Here is a 25,101-nt window from a genome sequence, read left to right as displayed (position 1 = left end):
ACTGGTCTGGTCGGACAACCTTAGTAAAAAAAAGGGTCAAAGTCGCCTCCACCTGCTGAGGAGACTGAGGTCCTTTTGAAGTGTGCAGGACACTACTCACAGGACCTTTTAAGACACTGTGGCTGCATCTGTAGTCTGCTGGTGTGGCGGAGTCACAAAGAGGGACAAAGAGGACCAGCTCCATCCTGGGCCGGTCCTCTGGACTCAGTGGGACCAGGTGGAGGAGGGGAGGATGTTGGCCAAACTGTCGAACATCAAGAACAACCCCTCTCACCCTCCTATATGAGACAGTTGGGACTTTAGGTGTCCCCTCAGCAGTCAGACTCTTTAACATCAGCTTTTCTTAGCTCTGCTGCTGAGCTTCTTTCTTGGACATGTAAAGAACATAATACATCTGTCTATACCAACTCATCCCTATATTACTTACATTTTGGTGCAATACTTGGTGCAAATCTTATTAACGTTTGTCTTTACTCATGATATTCATGAATGCCATTATGTATATCCAGCCTCCTTACCACCTCAACCCTCAATTAACACTAGTTGTTGTTTTTTTTTCAATTTTCTGATTAGCTACTTAAATGTTTATGTGTGCAATGTGTAAATATTCTTTTGTACCTTTAACATATTTACATTTAGATAGTTTCTCTTGTCCTACCTTATTCTATTTTTTTGTATTTTGCACTGTTGTGCCCTGCCACTGTAACACCTTAATTTCCCCAAGGGGATAAATAAAGTCCTATCTAAAGTCCTATCTCATCTCAAAATGCTAACTTTCTCACTTGTAGTACGATATATAGACTTAATTATATCCCTTGATCTTATTTTTCATTTCTCTTGTGCTTCTCCTTCTCTTCTTAAAATGACTCGGTAAGAATCAATAAGTAAGTCAAATTACTGATAATACAACTGATTAATTTAAGAGCCGGGTTACTTTCTAGCAGAGTGAAGCATCCTGCTTTGGATGGCTATTGATTTATATTGATATTCATACATAATAGATTAAATATTTAGAAAACAGTATAAATAATACATTATAAAAACAGGATACACCTCCACACGTTCCTTTTTATGAATGTTATTTACAGCATATGAGTATTGTATATCTAATTCAAATATTATGAATCCCCTGATGCATTAACGTGTAAGTGGAGAGAGGTAGAGATTTATTGTCCTGCTCCAGCTGACTCCACTTCGTGTTTTCCTCCAGACACTTTACCGTCAACACGCCATCAGACCACTGCACAGCACGGCCCGCACCACCCAGGCCTCTGACAGCTCAACATAAGTATGCATTGTCTGTCACATACACATCCTGCATAGAAACCGATTGAACACTCACTTACTTACAGACGTCTTGTTCTGTTTCACGCAGATAAATCACGTATTTTAACCCGTTTCTCCCTTTTTTGTTTTTTACGGCGACATTTCAGAGCCGAGCTTGTGGTCGATTCCCGTTCGTTTCCTCGTTTTTGACGTCACGGCTTTTCATTCGTCCGCTCTACGGCGACGTAACTTCTCATTGGCCGACAAAGTGCAAACACAAATCACGTGACCCGGAAGTAGAGGCACTTAATAATATACGTGATGTGTCAACAATTTTTTAATCCAGATTTTGACACTTTTTAAACCGTAACACACCAACTCACGCACATTGCCAAAGTCCCGCTGCGACAACACGTTGAAAATTTACTAATTTATACATTTACACGATTTTATACCAAGACAGGAAGCACAAAACCCGTGAATTTATTTTAAGCTGCGGTGTGATGTATGAACGATAGATGCCGCACTGAAGGTGATATGTGGCAGTTAGCTATCCCGGGCTAGCGTCAAGCTAGTTTCGTTTCTAAACGCTCACTGACAGCCGAGTGTATGAATTCAGTGAGGCGGTGACAGCGGTGAGTGTCTGTCTTGTTTATGTTTATATGTCAGAAGAATGTCGCTAATGGTTTAGGAGTCGGAAAGCAAAGGTCAAATACTAGCACTGTTAATTAGCCAAGGGCACTTATTGAGCTTGATGTTAAATAAATAGACGGTTGATCTGTTTCGTGTCCTTCCGTCCTGAGGTAGTGACTTTGCAAGGCTAGCTAAACTGTTATTATGAGCTCTCTTGATGCCGAATGCGAGGCGTTACGCGACGTTAAACGTTACGCCGAACTCCATTTAAAAACTGTAAATGTCATGCGTTCATGTCCGCTGGTGAACGCAGGTATGTTTTAGCAGGTGGTTAAATGTCTCTAAGGCTTTATTAGCTGCCATTAATGAATTCGGCTTACATACAGTTCACTAAAAAACGTCAAAATGTACTTTTACTTAAATAAATGCTATGTTATTTTGGTCCTGCAACGAAAACACCGTAACATAAATGGTGTTAATCTCTACAGGGAAGTTAACCTACAAATTCCTGTAATCTTAAAATAACCCAAGCTTCGCTTTCTGTTTTTTTTTTTGACAGCAGACAGGTGGGACTAAGCGACACACCTCACCCGCCTACCAGCCAATCAGCTTTTTGTTTCACCTGCTCCTCAGGTAAGGGTGTGAGCAAGGGGGGCGGGGCCTCCCACGAGGTAGGAGGGATGCCCGTGGAGGGCGGAAGTAGCAGCGGCTCTGCCTCAGCAGCCCGTCACCCCAAGCAGAAGCGCAAGGCACACAGTTTGTCTATCAGGCGTACCAACAGCACCGAGGAGAGGCCACCGGGCATCCAGAGAGGAGACATGCTGGAGGGACAGGTGAGGGACAGACTTTGTGTCAAACACACTCTCACAAGAATTGAGGGGTAAATTGGGTGGAATTTAAAAGACAATAACAATAACAGCTGTTTATATGTGTGACCTTTTGAGTTTCTTTTGCAGAAATAAAAATAAAAGCACCCTGAAGGGTTATTCTTTGTTAATTATCAGTCACATTATTGCTGTGTTTTGGTATGAGGCAGGACAGTACAAGCCGGTTCAACAGCATTGCTTTTATTTTCTACCTGGTGTGGCGCCATGCTGCACCGTGTTTATAGGAGAGGACTGGTTTTTAGACCTGCTTCAGTCAAGGTTTTAACGTAGTCTGAATCCTTTTTACTTCACCGATTATTTCCTTTTAATACAAAGGACTCTGCTGTGACTTTTTAAGCACCCCGTTGCCATGAAGTTGATAATTAACCTTATCTAAACTAGGTTATTTAAGTTAGGGCTGCAATTGATTTATTCCTTTCAGAAGAAGGGAAGACAATGATCCTGTTGTAGCGAACTGTCCATCCTCCTTCTCAGCCGGGATAATAAAACACGGTTTCTGTTTGACCAAGAAGCTCCTGGCTGTTAAACTGTGGGAGTTGGCTCAGATAAGACGAACACAAGGTTTGTTCATGTATCATAATGTTTTATTCCTTTACCTTGGCAGGCATTTAGGATTGGTATTGATATTTGGTGCCGCAGCGTTTTAAACATGTCCAATTTTATTTATTTGCTCCAAAATGTGACGCTTGATTTCGCGAAGAGTTCTCAAGGCTTTGTTTGATCATTGAAGTCCTTTAGCTTTGACTTTCTCTGCTTGACCATGTCCTTGAGTTATCAGCCACTAAAACTAGAGCTCGGCTTGCACTGTTGCCTGTTGTCTCATCAAGTTTTAATATGGGCCGCTTGTCCAGGTTTGATTAGTCCTTTCAACGGCCCCTTTTTGTCTATCGCCAAGACATGCTGGCTCTGTTTATGCACCTCCCCGTTATTGCACCACCCTGCAGCACAAGCTCCACATACATAGACGGCTTTATGAACCTATACGCGACACAGAACGCATTTTCTTCTGCATTAGTTATTGGCCAGAGCACGCTGCAGGTTTAAGCAGCTTTGAATTCACAAGGGCTGCCCTGTTATTTGCTAATTGACCTTTTTTTTCCTTTGTTGTTGACATGTGGTTCTGACAGACGGTCAGTCGGCTAGTGTTGGTTTTGAGCATGTGACACAGCAGAGAGTACGATAGGCAAGTGTTTGGTGTTCGTTCAGATGGCTTGAGGCACAAGCAGCAGCTCTCAAGGGCGAGCTGTCAGACGCAGACTTTTTGTTTTACATGGCAGCTCAGTTGTCCACATCCAGGATGTTCACCATGGAGGTAGGAGTGTGTCTGGGTTCTCCGTTAGTGGAGCTGAGCTCTTAAACTAATTCAGGATGTAGGTGAGCAAACAGGCCGCGTGTGACGAGAGATTTATGTGGGTTGCTTTCACTTTATTTGCGCGGTGTGAAATTATTGAGTCACCCAAACTTCTCCTTCACTGCTGACAACATGGTAGAGTTTATTGAACATATTCAAATTTAAAAAATTGGTCTTGAGGATGAGGTCAGGACAGACTAAGTGCTTTATTCAAAACATTGTTCTTTCCTCTGTTTCAGGACTCCAAGCTGCCCCATTCCTTACGCAACAACCTCCTCGACCTGTTCGGCCAAATCGAGCGCGAGTTTGAGAATCTCTACATCGAAAACATTGAATGTAAGTAACCGTGTGTGTGTGTAGTGGATTTGCATTCTCGGACACACAACCTCACTGTATTGATCTTCAGGTGTTGATTGACCCAAGCCAGGTGGTTTCAGAGTTTGTCACTGTGCTAACATTACAGTGCGCCGGGAAATTGACTCCCTGAACGAGCGTCTGACCGGAGATGGACAGGCTGTTGAGGGAGGAGACCCCACCAAGGGAGCCCTGAAAACAAAAGGTCCAGCACTGCACCACACAATCATTCATTTATTAGGAATTTGAAATGGAAAAGCTGTTCAAAATCGTATTTTATCCAAAAGTGGCAGGAAAAGAAATCTGCCTCAAAGGTGGTTTAATTAATCTAGTTTATTCATCAGTTTTATGATATTGTAAAACACCACGTATGCTACAAGTAGATATAATAAGAGTGAACTGGGAGTGGTGCGTTCCTTATCACACACACGTAGATCATCTGGCACTGCTCTAAAATATTTTTACAGTCGTCTGATTCAGATAAAAATGGTGCATTTACGTGCTGCATTAGAGCGTACTCTATTCTATTTGCATTTCACTGATGTCACGATATTTGTCTTGTGAGGAGGAAGAGTCTCAAACCAGAGTGCACCTGAGGGGACTTTGAGATGCAAACCAAGAACAAACGGCTCGCGCGATGCAGGGTTTCGGTTTTCACTTATTGAACGCACTGAATGAATTTAAAATGGTCCGCTGCCCCTCATCAGACAAACAGACAAAAGTGCAGCAACACATTATTTTTTTTTTTCATGACTTCTGTGGCTCAGACAGTGTGATTTAAGATGTTATCTGGTGAAGAGCAGAGTGATAGAAACAGGAAATAAGCGAAATGTGTGGAGCTTACCGTTTCAATATCGGCTTCTCGCAGCCCGGCGCGTGCCCTTTTTTGGTTTGGATGTGTTATCCTCTCAGATTGTGCAACGCTGGTTTGACAGTTTATCCAAAAGAAGAGCTTAAACAAAGGCAACTGGACTTACCTTTACCATCCAAGTAGCTTATTTCATTCTAAGAGACTGGTGGGGATTTTATTATTTTTTATATTTTTTGGATATGAACGAGGTCTTGCATGAACGAGGACCTCCGCAGACCCACAACAGTTTATCTAGTTAAGACAATTAGGGGGAAAAAACTTAAAGATAAATTCTTAATAAAAGCATATACATATTTTTCATTCATTAAACATTGTAAGGAATAAAAATGAATGTATTAAAGGTGTGGTGTAGCCTTCACTGTACCTGAGAAGGCTTTGAGAGACAGGGTGTTTCCTATACACTGAATGTCACGCTCTGTTTACATCTTCTACACGGGACAGGGTTCTTTGTTATAACAACTAGTTTATTTGTGTATGTGTTGACTGGGTCATCTCTGTATGCTAGAAATATATGCACGAGATTCTCAGGCTTGTGCTGCAGTTTCTGTTTTATTAGAAGAGCCTCCATGAAGTCAGAATACATACATCAGGTACCAACAAGTAGCTCTGTTGTGATTGCAGCCTTTATCTCATCTACTTTGCTGCACAAAAAAACAAAAACAAACACAACCTCAGATTTCAAGCGCGTAATCTTTAAAGTTCACGATGATGTTGCATAAACTTGGCGTCGTACGGCAAACTGACTGAAGAGGGAACATTCTGCGCTGAACCCTGAGTCAGAGTCAGATTTATTATTAGGCCGCTTTGACCTAATGTGAAGCTGAATGTGAAAAAGTCCCAGGCCGGGTTAATCTGGAGGAAAGTGTTTCCATGGAAACTTGGCCCAGGAACTCAGCCTACAAACCTCTGTTATGAAACATTACACCCTTAAAAACCATCTTGCTTTTTACGAAAACGCTCCTCTGGTGCACGAGCGTTTAGCAGCCGCGACTGAAAACACACAGCAAGAGCTTTGTGTTGTTTTAAAGTCTTGACCCTTCTACCAGGTCGTTGCTGCAGCGGTGAAACCGGCCAAAGAGTTTGTGACTCAGCAGTGAATTTCCTTCTTTGTTCTTTGTTCTCTCTCTCCACCGTGCAGCCAGCCACAGCACCAGTCAACTGTCTCAGAAGCTGAAGACGACCTACAAAGCCTCCACCAGCAAGGTACCTGGCACCGTATTTACCATATGAAGGGGCATGATGTATAAAGAGTGACCAAAAAAACAAATCCCTCTTTATTATTTTAAATGTTGCTCCAATGCTGCTTTTAATATATTTAATAGTTTAGTTTTGGGGGATAAAGGAAACTCTTTGTGGTCTTTTACAACAAAGTGACACCTCTCCTGACTTCTTCCTCTTTAATCTCTTGCCGATGTAGTGCTTGTACACTTTCCAGGGCAAAATAGGTGGACCTCGCAACTTCAGTGTGGCCACATGGGAGTTGTGGGGCGGAGATTCATGGGTAACTTCCTGAATGCTCTGTTTTGTCACTAAGCATCGCAGGGGAACGGCAGTGGGCTGAGTCTCTTTTTTGAGCCAGAGTCTGACCTTGAATCCTCGTCTCTTCTCTGCTCTGCACCCGCACGGGCGACGTTTGGGTGAACGGCTGCAGTTATCCGATCTTAGAGGACTTATTTTAGTTTTGATTCATTTGTCGTATCCAGTCTTCTACAGATACAGACACAGATGCTTGAGTCACTGTCCACCAGCTACCTCAAAGCAATAAATCAACCGTCAAAACGCTTAAACAAATAACTGATGTGGAAGTCAAATAGTATTTCACATATTATAAGACAGGTTTGTCAGGAGCCAGAACTCCCTGAGCAACTAGTTGTCATTGGACTAATATGTGCGTTTTGGAAAATGCACATATTTGCTCTCCACTCTCATGTTTGGGCGCTAAATATGGAGCTAATGCTAGTAGCAGCAGATTAGCTTAGCACAGAGACTTGAAGCAGGATGAAACTAGCTTGGCTAACATCAACAGTTTTAATCAAGGGATTATGTGGCATATGTTTTTATCGTAGCGTTGACTGTATACACCGATCAGCCACAACATTATAACCACTGACAGGAGAAGTTAATAACATTGACCGTCTTGGGACAATTCATTGTTCTGCTGGGAAACTTTTGGACGTGATATTCATTCGTGTGGATGTTTCTTAGACGTGTAGCACCCACCTAGACCAGACCAGACACCCCCACCCCATAGCAATGACACTCCTTTTTTTGTGATCAATTCTTTATTGAAATAAAGACAAAATACAGCAATCAAACATAGAATTTTCAGTTTTCAACACCCACACCCCATGAACAAACAGAAACTAACCCTTGGGTGAGATGCACCCTAACTCCAAGTATGTCGCTTAAAGTATGACAAACTTTTTCCCAGAATTCGGCCACCCCTGGACATTCCCAGTACATATGGATAAAGGATCCCAGGACACCTAATGAACATAAATCACAATTGGGAGATTAAATGATTTTCATAGAATGTCGCTTTCTATGTGTGAGATACATCCTATGGACAAATTTGAAGTGTATTAGCATATGGTCTGGATTCTTAGATGTGTCCCTCAAGTTTTTCCATATTTTGTCCCAACAAATGTCTTAATTTTTTACAGAAAGATCCCTATGCCATGTAGCTTCCACTGGCAGTGACTTGTGAGGGTCAGAAGTTAATTTGTAAAGTTTAGAGACCACTCCCCGAGTTGATCCAGTTGAAAATAATAATTTATGAAGAGGATGTGTAGGGAGCACTGAGCCCCATGGAACACCATAAGCCTGCATAGCTGAACTGAAGGTAGAAGGAAAAGGATGTTCCTGGTAAATTACACTCAGCCTTCAAGTCATTAAAATCCTGTAGACCACTATCAGCACACAGGTCTTTTAAAACATGGACTCCCTTGTTTTCCCGCTGTCGAAATGAGACTGGTTTACTGTCAATAAGAAGTGAAAAATTGTTGAGTGTTTGTGCCATTTCAATGACACTCCTTGATGGCAGCACACAAAAACGCTTTAGGAACAACTCAAAAAAACATGTAGAACAACACAAGGTGATCCCAAACTGATCAAGTATCTGTGGGATGATCCACAGAGGCCCTTCCCCTCAACCCATAGGACCCAGACACCACAGGACACCCTCATCCCTGTGATGAGGCACAAGGGAGACCTACACAATATTAGTAATGTTATGCCTGATCGGTGTAAATATTAGTTAAAAAAAGTGAGTAGATTATTCCCCCAAAATGTCTTAACTGTTCCTGAAAAGTGACGTATGGCTTTTAAACACTGACCTTCTCTCTCCTCTTCTAATTCCCTCCACGCTACATAAAACGCGGTCGACATTGACTTCTTTTTAAAAGCAAAGAAACGATCTGAACGCAGCCAAAGTCTGAGCTAGATGAAGAGTGGCTACACAGGATCAAGGGAGGACTCCTTAGATTAACCTCCTGACAGAGCTAGCTGCTTTGTAATGTACAGCTAACCTATCAGCTGGCTGAGAATCACAAAGACTAATGATGTGCACTAACCGTAGCCTCAGTGTACTACTAGGTTTTACATTGACTGGAATGGAGCTGTTTTTTTTTTTTATGTTTTATTGCGGCTCGCTGCTCATTATGTGCTATTGACAGGAAACAAATGCCTTGTGGTGTAATGCGACTATAAACACGGAGGACAGAATGAGAGAGTGTATTAACACCGTCTGACTCATGTGAACCAGATGCTTCGCCGCTGCATCTAACGACTACCGATGATCTGAGCTTATTGCTGCGGTCAGCCGTCTGCTTGGAGCAGCATGTTCCAGTCCAGGCTCTGACCGCTCTGTGACATGTCAGACTACAATTTACTCTTCAGTCTGTTCGTCTGGACGAAGCCTGCAGTGACTGAAGGCCACGTGTACCCAGACCACTAGATATATTTAGAGGTGCAGACGTCGTGTCTGAGCACAGTCACCATCAATCTCCTTTACTCTGATACTTGACAGGACGTAGAGGGAGGCTTGATGTTAACACGACAGCTACACGCAGACTGATGCAATATAAAAACACAAACTTCTTCTTTATGGGGTATATACACCGATAAGCCATAACATTAAAACCACAGACAGGAGAAGTAAATAACATTGACCATCTTGTGACAATTCAGTGTTCTGCTGGGAAACTTATGGACCTGGCATTCATTCATGTGGATGTTACTTAGACATGTAGCACCCACCTAGACCTAGACCAGACCAGACACCCCCACCCCATAGCAATGACACTCCTTGATGGCAGCAGGATGCAGCCTGACACAGACACACACACAAAAACACTTTAGGAACAACTAAAAGATCCCAAACTGATCAAGTATCTGTGGGATGAACCACAGAGACCCCTCCCCTCAACTCATAGGACCCAAAGGCCCCCCCACTAACAACTTCCTGTTGCCAGACACCACAGGACACCCTCAGAAGGCTCATGTCCATTCTCTGATGAGTCACAACTGTTTTGGAGGCAACAAGGGAGACCTACACAATATTAGGAAGGTGGTCATAATGTTATGCCTGATCGGTGTATATACTTACATTCTAGGAGCCTGTATCACAAAATCAGGTCAGATTAGTAGCTCGTCTTCACCAATGAAATGAAACAAACGGACGAACGCTATAGAGCAGAGCGTCCAATCAGTCCTGTCAGTGCAAAAATTACACAGAAGACGTATTAAGTGCAATTTTTCAATTAAAATATAATCATAATGTGCTTTTTTGCACTAAAACATAAGGAAATGTGGCCCCCGAACTAAAATGAGCTCGACGCCCCTTCTGTAGACGCATGTCAGCAACATTATAATCTGAATTTTCAACATGTTTTGTGTCTCATGATGGACAAAGATAATTAAAGGTAAACAAAGACTCCTCCCGTTGCCAAAGCAGAGACAACAACTATAGATAGTCACTACTGAAAGCAAAGATAATGATAACGCTGCTTTAATAATTAACTGAATTCACAGTTAATATTTACCTAATGAACATTAGTTTTGTGTCAAACAGAGTGGACAAATAATAATCTCCACCTCTGCTTCTACTTACTTGACATCTTCTGTCTGCTGATCTTTTGAATCGGAGCCGTTGAGGCGTTCAGTTAAAGTCAAAGTGAAACCTGAGTCAGACCAGAAGAAGACGACTGACCCACTAATGTCGTTTTGTGATACAGGCCCTAGACTAAACAAACAACTGTTAAACCTGTACAAAGGTAGAAATTATAATCTACTATTCTGCCGTTTAGTCTGAAGTGTGGTTTTCTGGTCAGGCTTCAGATATGTCAAAATTTATTGAACATGAATCAGTCAGCGTCACCTGTGCTCCTTATTCTAGTTCTTATATCACAGTGTGCAGGTTCAGAACCAGTTCCTCGCTGTGTTTCCTTTCCGTCACGTCCACCTGTCTTTCCTGTCTCCTCAGATTGTGTCCAGCTTCAAAGCCACCGCAGGCTCCCGGGCTCTGTGCCAGCTCCTCAAGGAGTACATGGGCCATCGCGACGGGATCTGGGACCTCAGCGTCACCCGAACTCAGCCTGTGGTCCTGGGCACGGCCTCCGCTGGTACACAGAGTCATTTTTACGGACTATAGAAAACAGAAACCGAGCACTAGGGCTTTGTTTCATGCGCAGGGATGTGAATTGGTGGCGCCAAGCAACATTTACACGTCAGTTTAGCAACAAATGTGTTCTCAAGAAACAAGGGAGTGGCTAAAAATTGCATTTAATCTGACAAATGCGTAAATATCTCGTGAACAGTTCATATCACGCTCAGGTTTTAAGCCTCTGTAGGTTTTATGTTTATTTAGTGTTGCTAGTAAGAGAGGTATGCTCTAAGCTGCTGCAATAAAACATCCTGAGTCTTGAGTTAACTATAAAAATGTGAACAGCTTCGTGTTTGTAAACCTCCTCGTCTGCCTTCACAGACCACTCTGCTCTACTGTGGAGCATAGAGACTGGGAAATGTCTGCTGAGGTACGCTGGCCATGTAGGATCAGGTAATTACACCAGACTAATTCATTTTGTCTACAGCCGTGCAGATATACCCCAGAGTTAAACGTCATATATTTTGTCTCATCTTTGTTTCCTTTTCCACAGTCAACTCCATCAAATTCCACCCCACGGAGCAGATGGCCCTCACAGGTACGCATTTGAGTGTTTAATCTGTTGAGTTGCGTTTCAAACGCAGCGTCTGTGTCAACAGGTTTGTTGTTTGTCCTCGCGACGGTTTCGACCGTTGTCTGCCGCATCTGTTTGTCTCCAGCTTTGTGTGCAGATCTGAAAGTGTTGATGTTTGTTTCCACAGCCTCTGGGGACCAGACGGCTCACATCTGGCGCTACATGGTGCAGCTTCCAGCCCCACAGCCGCCACCAGATGTCAGCGTGAGTAGCGTTGGACTCCTCTCAGGGTTTCTACAAAACTATGGAAGGATTTATCACTTAATATGTCACTGAACCTGCCGCAGGCTCCTTGTGACGATGACCAGGACTCCTCAGACAGAGAGGAAGGCGAGGTGGACGGAGAGGGCCCTTGCGAGGTCCCCACGGTCCGAGTCGCTACGGCGACCCTGAAGAGCCACCAGGGCGTGGTGATCGCAGCTGATTGGCTGGTGGGAGGCCGACAAGTGGTGACAGCCTCCTGGGATCGTGCTGCTAACCTGTACGAGGTGGAGACGTCTGAACTGGTTCACACGCTAACCGGTATGCAAAGTTGACTCAGGATACAGGACGTTAGCGCGTCGCTGCACCTCACCCAAAACATCTGAAGCTTTTAAATAACAAGCTTATAAAAACAAGCTATGCATAATGTTTTATTAATAAATGAAACAGTGAGTCGCACAAAGCTCGCTTTGAGCGGAGACAAGAGGAAACTGAGCTTAAATGGAAGATGAATGGTTTTAATCCTTTGCTTTTTGTTCCCAAGTGAAACAGAAAGGAACCAGTTTATAATCTACTTAGTGTGACGCCGCAAAGAGGAGTAAATATAATCTAAGTAGGCTGCTGAAAACACTCTGAATGTGAAGCCGTCAGCCACTTACTACAGCTTAGCATAAACGCCGGAAACAACTTCCATCTAAAGTTCATAAATGAACGGACTATATTATATGTTTTGTTGGTTGAATTCGAACTAAAACACACCAGGAAGCTTCTTCCTGCTGCTGTGAGGCTGTACAACCGAACATATTGAAGGTCTGTGCACTAATGTTGATGTTTAAATATCTTTATTCTTTTCTATTTACTTTTTTTTTAATCTCCTGCGTGCACTAGCCTTGAATTATCTGCTGCTGCAACGGTGCAAATATGGGATAAATAAAGGATTAACTTATTTTATCTAAGCAAATGATGATGGTTAGCAAGATGTAGCAGCTGTAGCAAGCTAGCAAGCTCAAATCTAGACTTTATGCTAAGCTAACTGGCTTCTGACAATCTCTTTAAGACTACTACCCTTGTGATAATTTAGTTGTCATGTTTGTTTGTGTTACAGGCCACGATCAGGAGCTGACCCACTGCTGTACCCACCCCACCCAGCGGCTGGTGGTCACCTCTTCCAGGGACACCACTTTCCGACTGTGGGACTTCAGAGACCCGTCCATCCACTCTGTCAACGTCTTCCAGGGACACACTGAGTAAGACCCTCGCTTAAGTTAAATGCAGAGAACGATGGGATCAAATAAGGGATGCAGTTTATTTTATTCATTTATTTATTTATGCAGTCTTCATCTCACCCACAAGATGGTGCTGCAGCATCTTCTTATTCTTTCGTTCCTTTCCCGTTAATTTACAGACCTTATTGCTCCAATCCAAATCCTCCACTTGCCTCTCATTCATTACCGAGCACTTCTCCCCACTTTGACAGTTTGCTCCTCTTCCTGCCTCGCTCTCTTTCTCTCTGTGCATTTATCTGTCCGTCCCCGCGTTAATCCTCCACTCTGTGTAATTTAGCACTTCGCTCTCTGTTAACACTCAATTGCAGCCGCTCGTTTCAGAGCGACGACTGTCTGGCTCGTCTGTGGCTTTCAGTGCTATTTAAAAGGCATTTGTGTGTGTGTGTGTGTGTGTGTTTGTTTGCGTGCATATCTACATGTGTGTGCCGGCTTCTACTCTCTGGCTGCCTTTGATTGCAAGCGTTGGGGATTACGTAGAGCTCATTATGTACGACCCCAACATGTATAATTCCTGCAGATCCCACTCTAATTCTCTCCCATAGACAATTGCTGTAATGAGATTAAGCACCAGTGTTTCACAGTTAACAACAGCCCTCCTCCTTTACTCTCCCCCCCCACCCCAATCCTTATTTCCTTCCCACATGGCCACCTCCTTCCTTGCCCTTCAGTGGTGCATTCAAAACAAACAAGTCTGCCCAGATCTTGAGGAAGATGGAACGATTCTCCAAACGTCTGCTGTTGAACTTTAAATTTTAAATCTTAAAGTTCAAGTGTTTTTCGAGCAGCCAAGAGTTTAAAACACAAAGTAGGACAAAGAGAAGCAGCTGATTCTGCTTAAAAGCTGCTTTAATGATCAAGTAATAAATTACCTGCACATTGATTTTCTGTCTATTCTCCTGCTAGAATGATTATTGGACAAAAAAAAGAGACCATTCTTTTATTCGGTTAATATTAGACTTAATAATTTACTTTCTACTAATGTGGTTTTAAAAAACAAAATAGCAACAGGTCAAAAACTAAAACGAAAGGTTGTATTTTCCTTCAGTGAAACAGGAAGTAGCCTTCAACATCTGGAATTTCCATCGCTCTCACAGAGCGACATGGATCTTTATGTTCAGCACTAAATTAATCTGACAAAACACGACGTACCTTGTGTCTTAAAGTCTAAAATTACATCTGAATAAGAAAAATAACAAAATGATTGACTCCTGTGTTCATCTGGTTTTATACGAATCAAATAACGTCTGTTTTCTCCTCTAGTTCTCTTTCTGTTGTCTTTTTTATATATATATATATATATATATATATATATATATATATATATATATTAAAAGACAAAAGGTAAATTTACTTGTTTAGCTTTATTTTGATTTTATTTGAAGGAAGTCAATTCTTACTTATTTTTCATTTTAGAGTCTAAAACCAAACCCAGAAATACCAAGAAGTACACGAACCTACAGCTCTGTCATGTTGGATCTTTATTATAGATGGTGACACTTATTAGTGATTAATTATCTGGACATGTAGAGGATTTACTTTACATAAAAAGCCTTATAATAGTCATCAGGCTAACATGTCAGAAATGTTTCCTGTAGTCCAGAGTGATATTTCCAGATGTTTTGTTTTATATATTTAATATTTAAACAATAGTGATTGTCAAAATAGTTGTAGATGTTTTTTTTCAACTGAGTAATTGAGTGATTTATTATTAATCAATTCATCAACAGGCTGTAATGTGTGAGAGGAGGAGAACTGGAAACAGAGGTCTGGGGAATCTTTAATTTATAAGTTGTCAGGGTCCATGCTAATGTTTTAGGACCATTTTTCTGAACCTCACAACTTTCTGGTTTTAGGTTTTATCCTTAAACCTTTTTGAGGCTTTAACCCTAAAGCCTTTAGGTTTTAAAAAAGTGTGGGGATGCGGATGGAGGTTAACCCTAAAACCTTTAGGGTTAACCTCCATCCGCATCCCCCCACTTTTTTAAAACCTTCCAGCACGAGACTATTTTTTGTTTTAATCACATACTACAGCAATAGCAGGTTGCCATCTCCCAGATGACTGCTTACTAATTTTCTTGTATCTCCAATATGGCATAATGGTGTGGCATAAATGTGGCATAACCCCCCGCCTTGTCCCTCCCGTCCCTCCCGTGGACCCAGCAGAGCCAGTGTGAACGGCTTTAATAGGCAGAAGAGGCTGAGAGCTAGAAGGGGAGACAGCCTCTCGTTTCCTCCGTCTTCACTGGCAATTACAGCTAACGCTCTCTGACAGCGAACCTCAGCAGCTAAAAGTGCAGCATACACCCTCCGTCCCACCCCCCTCGCTGTAATTGCAGTGTAATGACAACTGCACGCGAGCTTAGAAAACGGCCGAGAGCAAACGAGAAATGACAGCGGACTTGCTCTACAAACGGAACGCCATGTCACGTTTGCCTCTCCTCCACAGACGTTTGATTGTGGCTGATAAAAATGCAAGTTTCTGTGTGTGTGTGTGTGTGTGTGAATGTAGATTTGACGTCCTGTCTCTGGAGGAATACGCTCGGCGACTGTCAGTTCTGCTGCCGCACGGCAAAAATAACAGAGTGCTTAAAAACCTCTTAGTCGTCTGTACCTGGATTGTTTAATTTACATTTGGCTTTTGCTCTCATCCACTTACGCTGAGTCTAAGATCCAGTGAGATATCGTTCACCTCGACAACAGTCATTAAAGGCGCTCGTCGGGATCACAGCCTCCGTGCTAGGACTAATACAGGTTTATGTGTAACAGAGATGAGATGAGCAGGTTAGTTCAGTCGCTGCCTCCTTTCTCTTGTAGTTTTTCTATCACTGTTGATCGTTTGTTGGTGTTTCTCCAAATTAGACACTGACACACTGATGTATTTTTATTTTCCAGTGTGCGTATTTATCAAAACCAGTATTTTGAAAATGTCCTTAATGAATAACACGTTCTTAAATTATCCAGACATATTTGTTGACAGATTTTCTTACAGCGTGAAATACTGAAATTAAGTTTTTATAGCTACAAATACTAAAAAATCACAGTAGACATAGCTAAATGAAAAACAACCTGCTGAAACAAGGGCATCTGGACTTGTAGAGTTTCTTGAACATGTTTCATCCAAGCAGCTTCTTCTTCTCTAAATACTGGGAGTTTAAACCTGTGTGCGGTTCCCATCTGAAACTTGCATGACTAGTGTCTGCCAACGACCAGATATTTAACTGTAATTGGAGGAAACTGTGGACATAGATGACTTCCTTTACTGCTTTAAATTGGAAAACCCCTCTCTGAATGGGGATAGAAGTTGCTGATAGAAGTCAGTGGTTACTGGTGGATAGCGGGGTTGTTAGAGCACCATTCATTGGAGGAAGAGGACAGGTTCAAAACAAATTCCTCCAATTATTGTTAATTAACTGGACACTAGTCATGCTACTTCCTAATGGGAAGAACCTGCAGATGTTCCTATTTAAACCCCAACTACTCCTCCACCTGTCCTTTAAAACTGAAGAAGCTACCAAGATGAAAGAACATCTTGTGTGCATGACCTGGATGACTGAGAACCATCACAGATACAGTATATTGCTCTCATATTGCTTCTAGTGGCAGCTCCTGTTAAATCTCTCAATCTGTCGCTATGACGACCCGTTCGTTAGGTAAATTAACGGCGGGGTAACTCAGGAAGCAGCAGCAGCACCACCAGTAACCACTGAATCCAGAATATAGAGCTGTGGCACCGGGGTTGATAACGTGCAGCGTGTTAAAACACATACAGTAGCTCTTAAATAGCGCTTGTGAGTGCAGTTATATAACTCGCTATTTAAATTTCATAACATATAGAAGGTGTCTCAATTGCCAGGCAGCAAAAAAAAGAAGGACCAATTACCCTCTGGTTGAAGGAGGCCAGATTGTAGACGATGTCTTCAGACGTTCCTGACACACTGCAGGAACATCTTGAGTGAAGTGAACGCTAGCTGGCTGCCTCAGTGATCCACTCATGAAGACATTAGAACATCGGTTAACTGAAGATGATGGCAAAGAGCAACACAAAACCACATGAAGTGAACTATGGATGAAAGATTTCCACATTTGAAGATAAAAGAGCTTGTAGATCAGCTTGTGTGTCCAGGTGGTGATGGACATACTGCAGCTATCTCTTATCTTATAATAAAACCCAAAAGAAAATGTAAAACCAGAGGACAAACAGAGGCAGGACGTCTCCGTCTGTCACGCCTCATCTCTGGCGTTCTTAAAGTCTCGCCACTAAACCACCGTTCGGACGTTTCACCTCGCTTTAACTCGTCCATCTGCAGAGAGGGCCCCGTGGTCCCTTCTATAGGTCCCCCCTCTCTCTTCCCTTCATGCTCCCCAGGTCTCCTATTGCAGGGAGCCAGCCTTGACCTTGGCTGTCAGAGACACTGCAGAGCATTGAGTACCTCCGACTACTCCCCTCCCTCCTCACATTCACAAAACCCTTTAACCTTAATCAACCTTTTAATCAATTACCTTGTCTGATTACGCTCCCCACACACCTCCTACCTAGAACACCTCTATATTTCCTTCTCTCTGTCTCTCTCTCTCTCTCGTTGCACCTCTTGTATTCCCAGGTGGGCCGTACCCTCCAATGTCAGAAGGCGCCTGTAAGGATACAGCGGTTTCCTTGAGCCCCGGCCTCTCTTAAGTTTAGTCCGCTAATTAGCCCTTAATGCCACGTCAATTTGAATTAGCAGAGAAGTCTAGTTTTTAGCTAGAAAAGAAGACTAGATGGTGAACCCAAGACTGTGCTGTGTGTGTGTGTGTGTGTGTGTGTGTGACGCTACACGACACCTTAATCAAGAATCAGAAATCCCATCCTTCTCCATCCATGAATGAACAGGAACAAAAGAGAGAGAGAGAGAGGGAGAGGGACTGACATACAGTAATGGACTGAGGATATTAAAGGTCTATTAAATGAACGTCTAGGCCTGACCTTAGTGCTAGCACGTGGAGCTGCGTATCATGGCTGGTTGGATAAAGGCTGTGTGGGGAAGGGGGGATGTTGTATGCATACTGTCGTGGTGTCCTGGGGTGTCCTGTGGTGTTTGGCAACACAATGTTGTTAGTGGGGGGGCCTTTGAGCGGAGGGGCCTCTGTGGATCATCCCACAGATACTTGATTAGTTTGGGAGCTAGTGAATTTGGAGGCCAGGTCAACACCTTGTGCTGTTCTTCATGTTTTTTTTTAGTTGTTCCTAAAACGTTTTTGTGTGTGTGCCTGTGTCAGGCTGCATCCTGCTGGGGATGGCTGCTGCCATCAAGGAGTGTCATTGCTATGGGGTGGGGGTGCCTGGTCAGGTCTAGGTGGGTGCTACATGTCTAAGTAACATCCACATCAATGAATGCCAGGTCCAAAAGTTTCCCAGCAGAACGTTGAATCATCACAAGATGGTCTATGTTATTTACTTCTCCTGTCAGTGGTCTTAATGTTGTGGCAGATTGGTGTAAATACCTAAAAATAATGAATACTGTCTAAACAGGTGAAATGTTAGCTTAAACTGGCTGTAACTTAAGTTGTGTGATCCTGCAGGACGTCTGATCTTGAAGTGACGTATCTTTGTAATATTTAGCTGATCCATCGAACACGATCACAAACTGTAAACGCTGTAGAGAGAAACGTCTTTCGCAGCATCTCGACAGCTCAGACACGTTCAGCGGTGTGAACACTTTCAAGCCACTTTTTAACCCGTCACATTCTGACAGCTGCACCTACGTGACAAGAGCTCGGCGCGAACGCCGTCCCGTCGACGTGTCTTTTCTCGAGAGGGAAGGTGATACCTTGTATTTTTTTTTACAAAACAAGGAATCACATTATAAATCAGGGACGGGGCGGCGTTAACGCTAGGATGCTGTGCCCGATAGACCCTCTCCGGCTTCAAGTATCTTGACATATCGCTGTGACGCATGTGTGACTCTGTCTCATCTTTCAGGTGTACGAGCAATAATAGCACCAGTCTGTGGGAGAGGGGAGTTAGGATGGCTATAAATAAGATTTCACTCTCTAAACTTTCTTTATTTTCTCCTCTACATTAGGATACTTCATGATTCTGAAATATGAAACCATACAAAGAGATTATACTGTAGAGCAGGGGGGTCAAACATGAGGCGTGCGGGCTAAAAGCAGCCCACCAGAGGGTTTATTCTGGTCCAGAGGGATGAATGTGGAAAAGGGAGGAGAAGTAGATGAAGGGGGGGGGGGGAGAAAGAAAAGAGGATGGAGAGAAGGAGAAGTAGATGGGGATGAGGAGCAGGACAAGAAGAAGGAAGAAAGATTAGAGGAGGAGGAGGAAGAGGAGGAAGAAGAGGACATGAGAAAGAAGGAAGAAGTAGAATAGGACGAGGAGAATTAGGAAGAAGGAGGAGAAGATGAAGGAAGGAAGAGGAAGTGAGAAAAGAGGAGAAGGAGAAGATGGGGAATAAGAAAGATGAAGAGGAGGAGGAAGATCAAAAATGAGAAAGAAGGAAGGAGAAGAATGTAGAGGAAGAGGAGGAGAAGAAGAAGAATGGAGAGGAAGAGGAGGAGAAGAAGAAGAATGGAGAGGAAGAGGAGGAGAAGAAGAATGTAGAGGAAGAGGAGGAAAAAAAGAAGAATGTGGAGGAAGAGGAGGAGAAAAAGAAGAAGAATGTAGAGGAAGAAGAGGAGAAGAAGAATGTAGAGGAAGAAGAGGGGAAGAAGAAGAATGGAGAGGAAGAAGAGGAGAAGAAGAAGAATGGAGAGGAAGAGGAGAAGAATGGAGAGGAAGAGGAGGAAAAGAAGAATGTAGAGGAAGAAGAGGAGGAGAAGAAGAATGTAGAGGAAGAAGAGAAGAAGAAGAAGAAGAATGGAGAGGAAGAAGAAGAATGGAGAGGAAGAGGAGGAGAAGAAGAAGAATGGAGAGGAAGAGGAGGAGAAGAATGGAGAGAAGAAGAAGCAGAAGAAGAAGAATGGAGAGGAAGAATGGGGGAAAAAGAAGAATGGAGAGGAAGAGGAGGAGAAGAAGAAGAATGAGAGGAAGAGGAGGAGAAGAAGAAGAATGGAGAGGAAGAAGAGGAGAAGAAGAATGTAGAGGAAGAGGAGGAGAAGAAGAAGAATGAGAGGAAGAGGAGAAGAAGAAGAAGAATGGAGAAGAAGAGGAGAAGAAGAAGAAGAATGGAGAAGAAGAAGAGGAGAAGAAGAATGTAGAGGAGGAGAAGAAGAATGTAGAGGAAGAAGAGGAGGAGAAGAAGAAGAAGATGGTGAAGGAGGAGTAGGACGAAGATAGAAGGAGGAAGAGGAGATAACAGAGGATCAGGGAGAAGTAGATGGGAAAGGAGGAGGATTAGAAAAAAGGAGCAGGAAGAAGAAGAAGGAGGAGGAGGAGAGATAACAATAAACAGTAAAAACTTTGTAATTTGTACGTGGTCCCTAAACTAAACTGAGTCCAACACCTGTGCTGTAGAGGGTCTCTGAGTTTTCTCTTCACTGAACATTAACTCATTAAATGTGGAAAACCTTTTAAAAATCTATTAAATATGTTAAAAACACGAAGGAGGCTTTATATTTATTATATTAATCTGCCTTCTCTCTGCAGCACCGTGACGTCTGCCGTGTTCACCGTGGGCGACAACGTGGTGTCGGGCAGCGATGACCGCACCGTCAAGGTGTGGGATTTGAAGAACATGAGGTCGCCCATAGCAACCATTCGCACCGACTCAGCCGTGAACAGGTAGGCAGGAAAGCAAGGGGATCGTTAAAGTACGGCTGCAGGATGTTTTCAGGATTGTTTTTTTACTGTAAGTGTAGCTAATGATACGTATGCTAGGTGTTACTATGAATAGATCGACCCAAACGTGAATCACAATATTTTTATATCTACGTTTCTGCACAAGTCAGATCACTGACCTCTGTTATTCAGGAGGAAGTGTGTCTTAACTACACATTCATTTTGCACTGTGTTCGTGTTGCACGTGTTGTTTTGTCCACAATTTAAATGAGTTGTCTGAAGCAAAAAGCCTCAAATCATACAGGAAACTTAAGTTAACATTTACAAAATGAAATGGATGCAAACTACATATGCTGGTGATGATCAGCTCCAGAAAAACCATCAACTTGACTTTGATGTTAGACAGTTTTGCCTGTTTCTGACTCCAAGAACTGACATTAATGTAGATATGTTGATGTCTCCTGACTGATTAACCATTTTAAATTAAATTTGTATTTAATGTTGTAGCACAAAACAACTTGTATGTAACTTTTTCTGTGCTGTAAGTTTGTCAGCAGTTGTCCTGAATTCCTGCTTTGCGGTATTTTGTAGATTCAAGGGTTAGTTGATGTCAGATTTGAGCTATTTCGTAAATTTAGCCTTCGTCTGTCAATAAATCAGGATGTTCAGAAAGTGATAGAGGAAGACAACATGTGTGACTACGTCTGATCTTTCAGGATAAGCGTCTCAGCCAACCAGAGGATCATCGCTCTGCCGCACGACAATCGACAAGTCCGACTTTTTGACATGAGCGGCGTGAGGCTGGCCAGACTTCCACGCAGCAACCGCATGGTACGGATAGAAAGAAAAGAAAGACAGAAAGAATGCAGACAACATTAAAATCAAACACTGAAATATGTGTGTGTGTGTGTGTGTGCAGGGTCACAGGAGGATGGTGTGCTGCACGGCGTGGAACGAGGAGAACCAGTCGTGCAACCTGTTCACCTGCGGCTTTGACCGCCAGGCCATCGGCTGGAACATCAACATCCCCGCTCTGCTGCAGGAGAAGTGACGCAGCGGAGGCAACACAGCACGCCGATCAGGATCCCTCCATGTATATTTACGTGTATATACATATATATATATACATACATACATACAGATATATATATATATATATGTATATACACGAGAACACTGTAACCTGTGGCCTCGTAGATGCCCCTGAGATGAGATGTGTCACTGCTGTCGTGTGTTTCACAGCTTTTCCAACAGCTGACCTAAAATGTGTGAAGTTAACCATCACAGTTTATGTTGCTTTTTTGTTTTTTTAAAGGATGCAGCCCGACCCTCTCTCTCATTTAGCATGGTTTGTGAACCGTGTCGTGACTAGCCTCCTCTGTTTAGAGCTAAATAGTCGATTCCACTCTCACAGGCTGCTGTTGTTTAGTTACCGCTGAACGGTTCCTCCCTGCATGTAGATCTCCCCCCGCCGGCGTGCAAATGTCACCTGTAAAGATGTGAGAGAACAACAATAAGGCCGGGAGAGTTTGTAGAATATTATATATGTATATATTATTTCGTGGCCTGATGAAGTAATTTAGTGTCTTACGTGATGAGGGCGAAGACAGACGGCGTGACTCTGTGAAACTGTTTTATCCTTTTTTAGTGAAACGTGGATTATTTGTCGTCATAGAAGGAAACATATCATATTCAAACCTGCCACATTCATTCGTTCATTCGTCTTAAAACGCTTCAGTCTGAGGAAAACTGACAGTTTTGCCTTTTACTTTCAGTTCACGCTCAGCCTCCACTGTTTTGGGTTTTGTTGTCAAGTTACTGTAACTCTGCCTTGTTTCATGTTTACACTTGATTTCTTTACTTCTTCTTTTTTTATTATTATTATTATTATTATTATTTCTTTATTCTGCCTTTCAGGTCAGGATGCAAAGTGTCAAGAGCGTAGCAATAATTTAGGCTGTGAATGGGCGTTAACTCCTCATACAGTATTCCCTAATATACGTTGCTCTCTTTTATTCCCTCGGTGTCAACGAGGCGTAGACCTGTCGTCCTCCTCCGGCCTGACGCCACCTCAGAGCCCCCGTGTCGCTGTAATGTGAACTCGTCGGTTACTGCTCGTTTAAAGCCTCGTACGACTTCTTGCACCTTTTTAGTTGTAGATTTACAACGAAACAAACAAAACAAAACAAAAAACAGAAGCAATAACTCAGCTCCTTGATGTTTTTTTTTCCCCCCGTGGAGTAGAACTTAAAACACGCGACGAATCATCTGAGTTGAGTTACAACCCGTCTGTTACACTTTTGTGCAATGTCCCGAACATGAAGTCATGCTGTAGTTTCTGATCGTCACATGTTTAATTTATTTCACTGCTGTAAATCCTATAAAAGCGCTATTATTATTATTATTATTTTTATTTTTTGTGCGTGTGTGACTGGTGTAGTTGTAGCTCAGTGTACAGGTGTGTACCCAACCCTCTTCAACTGCTGTAGAGTCATTTTCAAGTAGCATGAGCCTAAAAGTGTAATAAACTATTTGAAATGCCTTACCGGTGTATTAAAAAAAACAAAAAAAACAAATAACGGTGCATGAGCCTTATTAATCTGAGCATCAGTGCACTTTTTTTTATTTTATTTCATTTAATTTTAGTCCCTCAAATGCTTGTTACATATCTAATTGTGTTCCACATCACATAGCAGATAGGATTTTTTATTATTTTATTTTTTATTTCCTGTCCTATTCAGGGAACTCAATCTCGCTCCCACTGGTGTCGATGTCATTTTTAATCTACAGGTACAACGGCGAGTCCGATTTGAGCCCCTGGAGGAAATATGATTTTGGATTGATACATTAAATTACTGCGTGCCAGACTGTAAGAGTAAAAAAAAAAATATATAAGTAGATAGGCTTTGCTTCACTGTAGAGAATCATATATTCACCTCAACTTCATTATGTGATCTACTTTGCATACTTTATTGTGACGGGTACGCGCTCTCTGACACTTTCCAATAAAAAATGTGTGATTTCCTTTTCCCGGTCTCTTCGCGTTTCTCTTTTATTCTTCTCTTTTAACACGAATCCCTCTCGCACTTCTTTCTCGGTTCAGTTGGATTTGTATCTCTCGAAGAATCACGCTTTTTGTTCCTCTGACTGTACATCCGTGCGGTGTTAATGAGAGCGGATCCATAAGGTGTACGGGTTTAACGCTCAGCTGACACTTTTTTAAGTTTGGGAAGTTGCCGGCGGCTACATTGTGTTGTCACGTACGGCTCCTAGAAGTTTGATGACGCCGTCCTTTGTGGATTCAAATAATCATGCGTTTCACTGGAGCTCTAATCTTTAACTAGGTTTCTGTGGCTGTGTTTTTCACAACAGGAAAAGCATGTGTTACTAATAATATTAACTGTATATTATAATTTAATATAAAGGAGCACTGATGACTCACAGCGAGAAGGTTCTTGGTTCTCCTGCTTCCTCCCACCGTCCAAAGACATGCTCCTTAGGTTCACTGGTGATTCTAGATTGACCGGACTGGAGACCTGTCCAGGGTGTACCCCGCCTCTCGCCTGATGACAGCTGGGACAGGCTCCAGCCCCCCGCGACCCTTCACAGGAACAAGCGGTTACAGAAGATGAATGAATGAATAACTAAGGAGGTTGTGTCCAGAAAGTTGTGCTCAACACCAGGATGCTGAAGCCCTAGTAAGACACTCTCTGCACCTTTATGGAGTATCAAGTAACATAAAATGGAAACACAGACTAAAATATAATAACAATAATAATAATAAAACATCCACTGTTGAATTAATTTCACTTAACTTATATAAAGATGAACAAACCCTTGGTGATGTCTTCCTGAGGAGTTTGTTTTGAAGCCCAGTGGTGGTGTCTCCGGCCGCCGCCATCTTGGCAGTTCCTGCCTCCACCTAACTTCTGCTAACTAGGAAAAAAAAATGCAGGGGCACTGGATGATATGTAGACAGGCAGGGATTCATGATGGGACCTGTCAATCAGAGAAACCACACTCTTAATTATGCATAAGTTTATTCCTCGTATTATTTTTCCATCAACCTTGCAACCTTTGTCGTCTCAGGTCTGTTTGACCATTAATAACTAGGGGTAGGACTCGATTAAAAATAAATAAATAAAAATTAGAGATTTGTAATTAATTAATCTCAATCACATTTTAATCATATAACAATATTTGCTCCAAAAAGCAACATTTATTTAATTTAATTTAATTTAAATGGATTTCAGTGGACGACTGAATCAAATAATAGACAGACTGGAGGCGCTGGCGGGCGAGTGC

At 42.5% G+C, this 25,101-nt stretch overlaps 1 protein-coding gene across 2 annotated transcripts; it reads left to right on the top strand.

Annotated features, from left to right (window-relative positions):
• Positions 1-1,234: 1,234 nt before the first annotated feature.
• LOC311503701 (WD repeat-containing protein 37-like) lies at positions 1,235-24,054 on the top strand. Of its 2 annotated transcripts, none has more exons than XM_084566568.1 (14): positions 1,235-1,288; positions 2,459-2,732; positions 4,377-4,473; positions 4,601-4,696; positions 6,501-6,565; positions 10,845-10,983; positions 11,346-11,417; positions 11,518-11,562; positions 11,726-11,802; positions 11,886-12,120; positions 12,905-13,046; positions 20,665-20,799; positions 21,513-21,627; positions 21,716-24,054. In XM_084566568.1, exons 2-14 carry the CDS (start codon positions 2,580-2,582, stop codon positions 21,845-21,847), a joined length of 1,503 nt encoding a protein of 500 aa, XP_084422694.1. In that variant the 5' UTR covers positions 1,235-1,288; positions 2,459-2,579; the 3' UTR covers positions 21,848-24,054. The 2 variants fall into 2 exon arrangements, with proteins under 2 accessions (XP_084422694.1, XP_084422693.1); XM_084566567.1 differs by lacking the exon at positions 1,235-1,288 and adding an exon at positions 1,662-1,901.
• Positions 24,055-25,101: the final 1,047 nt, after the last annotated feature.

This window comes from Chelon labrosus (assembly GCF_963514085.1).
Source record: "Chelon labrosus genome assembly, chromosome: 18".
Taxonomy (NCBI): Eukaryota; Metazoa; Chordata; class Actinopteri; order Mugiliformes; family Mugilidae; genus Chelon; species Chelon labrosus.
This window is presented reverse-complemented; position numbering and strand designations above follow the sequence as displayed.